The 5869-nt window shown below is 46.5% G+C and overlaps 1 protein-coding gene across 1 annotated transcript; it reads left to right on the forward strand.

Annotated features, from left to right (window-relative positions):
* Positions 1–726: 726 nt before the first annotated feature.
* LOC146185167 (cholinesterase-like) lies at positions 727–5633 on the forward strand. Its single transcript, XM_084605485.1, has 3 exons — positions 727–835; positions 1763–3257; positions 5486–5633. Exons 2-3 carry the CDS (start codon positions 1792–1794, stop codon positions 5625–5627), a joined length of 1608 nt encoding a protein of 535 aa, XP_084461611.1. The 5' UTR covers positions 727–835; positions 1763–1791; the 3' UTR covers positions 5628–5633.
* The last annotated feature ends 236 nt before the right edge of the window (positions 5634–5869 follow it).

The following is a 5869-nucleotide window of genomic DNA, read 5'->3' on the forward strand; positions in this document are numbered from 1 at the left end:
ACAGGCTCACACAAAAGGATTCATGGAAACAGGCTCACTTAGCGCCCTTTCACCAACAGCACATATCCACAGCACATATCCATGCCCACAGGCGTACAATAGAGCGCGCAAGTGCGGACCATGCACGGTCATAACAAAATAATATATAAGCAGGTAAATGAAGGGGAAATGAGGGTGGTCGTTATAATACATGAAGGAAAGAAGCCAACAGTCGGCGAGGCCAAGGAAAGCATTGGGGATTATGTTTTATGTCTTTTTTTAATTTTTACTTGGATAATTACAGAAATGAGTAATGTAATCTGCTTAGGGGAAAGATAATTAAACACATAGTAGAAGAAAAAACAACGTGCCGATGGTGGGGACCGAACCCACCACCACCGAATATAGCGTCCGGTGCACGGACGCTATATTCAAGCGTGGCGGTGCTAATTCGCATACCCCTTTCGAGCCGGCTGCGTGTGGGGAAACTATAGATAACTAACTCATGATACAGTCAAGGGGTTTACGCAACCAAATACGGCCGCTACGCTTTCGGCTGCTATATTTCAATCGAGCATCATTCAAGAGCGGATTTGCAAACGAGCGCTGGCTACCGTGCCTACCTGCAAGCACTGCGAATCCGAGGAAAGAAGACGCGAACAGTGAGTGTTGAACGTGACGCGATTCCTTGAGCAGAACCTGTTGCAGCATTTGTGGCGGCCTTGATGCGGGTACGCGTCACGACGGATAAAAACGCTTGGCTTTGGGCCAGCGTTCACTAGTCGGGCCCTTGAGACCAGCGCTCCTGACACTACGACGCGACACAGCTCGGGGAAGCAGCAGGCTCCTATTATAGGTAAGACTGAGATGCATTCTCTCGCTATCAGCGCCGCGGAAGTTATCTCAGTATAACAAAGCCGTCGGCAGTCTCCACAGCCGCTGCTGGCAAGTGCGCTCTTGGTAGGTGTTTCGTGCCCATAGGCATTCGATACTAGATTCAGTTGTATCGGAAAGATGGAATGCCTCTTCTACTGCCCATTAAAGCATTGAACAAGTAGGGGCAACATAGATGCTAATGACGGCAGCATGGCAAAACTGAAAGTTAAATAAAAGGATCGACTTCTCCGATGTAGCTCCAAGCAGAGACGAACGGTTTTTTTTTTTAAATGACACCTAATTTTATGTAAAACTAGTTGCCTGTTTTCTGCAAATCAAATGCGATTTGGGAATTTGCATAAAGAGAGCGCAATAGCTAAGTCATCGACGGATTTGGCTGAATTTGTGCTCAAGGGGAGTTAAAAAGGCTGTCATCACATCATGATGAGAGCTGTATATAGTGAGCCGCGTTCATCGTCCGGCCGCTATCGCGTTGAACTCCGCTGGTTATGGCGAAGGTGATCGTTCTGCGTATGTTGATGAATTGGAATACCGTCTGTTGAGGTTGATATAAAAAAAACAAAAACAAATACGAGCCCGCCCTTTGGGGCTCATTAAATAGAAATGCTACTATTCCGCCCAATGTTAGTCCATGTCTTTTGTTCCCTGCCATTTATATATATATATGACACAACTTAAACTCCTGCATGCGATGTCATTAAACGTTTTTCGTAGGAAAATGTCCTCACAGCCATTGTGACATTTTCTTCGCGCACTCTGTTATGTTGGAGTTAGACGGGATAGTGCACTGCATTTTGATATTTTAAAATCTAACTTTGATTGAACCATTGTGTACGTAGGGTACGATGCGTAATTATTTAAAACGTGTGTTTTTTTTTTTGCGCAGGGCGTGCTTTGAGGGGCCTTATCGCCACAATGCTTCCTGCACTGTTCATCCTAAGCTTGCTTTGCTGCCTAGTATCGGCAGCTGAGCGCAGTGCCGAAGTATCGACATCTCAAGGGCCCCTGACTGGGAACGTTCTGAGTGTCGATGGAAGGACAGTGGAGGAGTACCTTGGTATCCCTTATGCTCAACCGCCCGTTGGAGACCTCCGCTTCCGAAAGCCCCTTCCTCTCCAGTCGTGGAAAGGAACGTATGACGCCACCAAGGCCAAGCATTCGTGCCTCCAAAACCTATACCCCATTATATTCTTGATACAGACAGACCTCTCGGAAGACTGCCTATACCTAAACGTGTGGACTCCGCGTAAAGAGGGTGCCCTTAAACCGGTAATTGTGTGGATACACGGTGGCGCCTTCAAGTTCGGCTCTTCCCACGAGCGCTGGTACAATGGGGCGGCGCTTGCTGCCCTGAACGATGTCGTCGTCGTGTCCCTCAACTACAGGCTGGGAATATTCGGATTCCTGGATGCCGGAAACGACGAGGCTCCAGGAAATGTGGGACTGTGGGATCAGACCATGGCGCTGAAGTGGATCCAGCGCAACATCAAGGCATTCGGAGGAGACCCACGCATGGTCACGATATTCGGAGAAAGCGCTGGAAGCATGAGTCTTCACGCCCACATGCTATCCCCGCACAGCAAAGGGCTGTTCAAGAGAGGCTTCATGATGAGTGGCACGCTTGCTTTTGATTTGCCCGTGGAGAGCCCGTCCGAAAGCGCGGAGAGGGGAAAGAAGGTGGCGCAGATGCTCGAGTGTGCCGGGCCACAGGATGACCTAAGCAACAGCTCCGTGATGCAGTGCCTCCGCACCAAGGACGCAGAGGAGCTCCACAAGGTGGCCGAGGAAGCAGCCAACAACAAGATTTGTACGTTCTATCCCACATACGAGTCTGAGTTTCTTCCGGTGCGTCCATCTCGGGCTGTCCCCAAGAAAGACTACGAACCTCTGGACGTGCTCATCAGCGTGACTGCTGACGAAGGAGCGTTCGCGGCTATTTTCCAGCCGGACCAGAGACTGCTGGAGAAGGACCTATTTCACACTGATGACGCAGATGTCAGGAAAATCGTCGAAACAGTCGTGTACGTCTGGAGCTTTGAGAGGTTGGCTCATATAAGCAGAGCGTACACTGAAAAGGTGATTCCTCAGGGTAAATTGGCTCTCAGAAAAGCGCTGATTGATTATACGGGAGACCTTTTTTTCAAGTGCCAGACAATGGCGTTCAGCGAGAAGCACTCTGCAGGTGGCGGCAAGGTGTACGGCTTTGTCTTCGGCTACCGGTCCGAGAAGTACGAGTTCCCAGAGTTCTTCGGGGTGCCTCACACAAGTGACATTCCATACTACATGGGGGGCCCATTTTTGGACGTCGAGAAATACACGGATAAGGATCGAGTCATGAGCAGGAAAGCGATGGATATGCTTGTGTCATTCGCTAGAATTGGGTAAGTTTCCTTAAATGTTTTGAAACTTGCGTGATGGCTTTGCTACACCGCAGAAAACTAGACACGTTTTGTACATAGTTTTGTCCTGTAACAAAAATCGCCATGTTTAGTAAACAGGTGCCTCTAGATGGTGGTGAGCCTGAAGGAGGCTTTCTCAACAAGTACTTTCAGTTGCAGTAGCCAGCGCTAGGGCTATTAATCGCTCTCGGTTAACTCAGATTCTGACAGAAGATACTCTTTTTGAGGCGCTTTTGCGTTGCTTTAAGTAAATCAAGTAAACTGTAAAATTGCAGTCAATGTTGTTCACTCAGAGTGCGAGGTGGATGACATTGGCAGCTGTGTCCCAAAATGGCTATGATAGAAGGTGTCTTGAGAGAAAGCTTGAAGACGAGAATTTGAAGGGCAGATTATGAGATATAGCTGAGATATGATTCACAGACAAAACTATAGTGCTAAACGTTTATATTTTTATATCTCGTTGATCGCCCTGTGATCTGAGCAGTACGCCGGAAGTCTCTTACAGTATTGAGGGCTCTTTTTTGTTCTTGACAATAAGTGCTTGTTAGACAGCGGGATAATCATGCCTTTTTCTGTTACCCACTGGTTATCGCCCGTTATAGCCAGTGTCCTGCGTCCCTCTTCGTTCTCGCGCGTCACTTGGGCGGCTATGGTCAACGTACCCCACTCGCTGATGTCAGTCTTCGGATGGCGCGTGAATCCTGCGTGGGCTCGGTATATCTGGGGAAAATTGACAGGGCAGTGAATCTTGACCTAAGCGGCAAAGCTGTCGCATTTCCACCAGCGTGGATAGATGAGTGGATAGTATGCCTTTCCTAATCGCAGGTTCTTGCAGAAAGACCTACAGATAACGGAACCCCTATTTAAGTAGTAAAGCGGACGCATGTTTTTGCATGAATTGCTTTCATTTTAGTTGCAATCGTCTTTATTCGTAAGGTGAAAAAAAAAAAACTGATTACGAAGAAAGCAGAAGTAAGTACCTCGCTATTGGTGGACGAACGCAGCATGGGGACCGTGAGATAATTATAATGGGCTTCACACGACGGACGTATTTTTGATTGCATAGAAGCGCCACCGCTACGGCTGTGATTCTCTCCCGCTTTCTAGGGTTTGTCATCCGAACGCTATAGAAGATATCATAACGGCGTTGAAAGAAAAAAAAAATGTAGCTCATCTATACGTGCAGATTGTATTTCTTTCACATTTCCGGCGCATGCGCTTTTTCTGAGACCTCTCGGATTCGAAGGACTTGGGCGACGTGCCGCTGAGTCGTAGTACTAAAGGGTATACCGCTGTAAACATGTGCAATTGTTGTCGAAATCTTTGCGCAATTGTTGTTTCGGAATGTAATATATTGCAGGAAATAAGGACCGTCGGCGCTACGAGCTCCGATACTTGGTACGCTTGGTTGTTTTGTGGCGCGTTGCCAACGTGTCAGTGAAAGTTTATTGGTCTACCATGCGCATCTCTTCGCCTGGATACTTTCGCAGGCATAGATGGTTTGCTTGCACATCTCACTAAATTTTAAAAATGGGCCAGTACCCTTTATTCGCTTGAGGTGTGCACTGACATTTTCCGAGCAGTCGTGTTAACAAAGACGTCATTCCGAAGATGAGACTGCCGTGAAGCAGAATTCATACATGATCGACATCAGCATGCTTAGCGGCAAGCTTAAAACAAACAATACTTTTTTTTCCCGACAAATGCCAATGAACGCCTCCAAGCCGGCGCCCTACAAATCAGAGACCGTGTCGCGGGGTGCTCTGCCTGAGCTTTTAATATATCACCCCATTCCTTTTGATTGAATCTAATGCACTCTAATTCAGTGCTGTAGCAGCAATTTTGGGCAGTTTGGTTTTGGACGCGGAGAGCGACTTAGCGTTGATGGCCTCAATCAAAACGCTTGACGAATGTGGATAAGGAGCCAGAGAGATTATCTGCAAAATTTTGTTTTCTTTCAGCAGATGTTTCTTTCAGCAGAGCAAATGTATGCTTTCTAATTTTTGATATTCGCGCTTGATTGCCTTGCACTCAGAAGTGAGACGCCCTTAAATTAACGAAGTTGAGCCCATATGATGTCACAGTAGTAAACACTCAGTTAATCAATCTTTCTGGTGCCCAGCGTGGCATGAGATGAAGTGGCCTTTCTGCAATAACATCACTATACGCCCTTTCCGGCGAAAATGTAATGCGTGTAATTGCATTTTCAGAGTGCCAAAACATCCAGGAGGCCTGCCGTGGCCAGCATTCGGCAAGAAGCATCCTGTTTACCAGTGGATTCAGCCCGGAAATTATTCGCATGTCAGCGACTTGGCCGCAGGAAGATGCGAAACGATTAAAAATCAGCTCTAAAATTATTCTTGCTGGCTCGTTATCACCCTAATCACTATTTAGTCACTTTGTTTCTTTTTTTTTTTAGATGCAAAGTATATCCAGGAAAAAAAAAGCATTATAACAATGAAAACAGAAGAATAGTAAGAAAGTGGCGCCGCGCTTGAAGCTCGGCCTGTGAGGTTATGAAACCATAATAAATAAATAAATAAATAAATAAATAAATAAATAAATAAATAAATAAATAAATAAATAAATAAATA

This window comes from Amblyomma maculatum, chromosome 6 (genome assembly GCF_055883805.1).
Source record: "Amblyomma maculatum isolate TAMU_Amacu chromosome 6, ASM5588380v1, whole genome shotgun sequence".
In the NCBI taxonomy this organism is placed as follows: Eukaryota; Metazoa; Arthropoda; class Arachnida; order Ixodida; family Ixodidae; genus Amblyomma; species Amblyomma maculatum.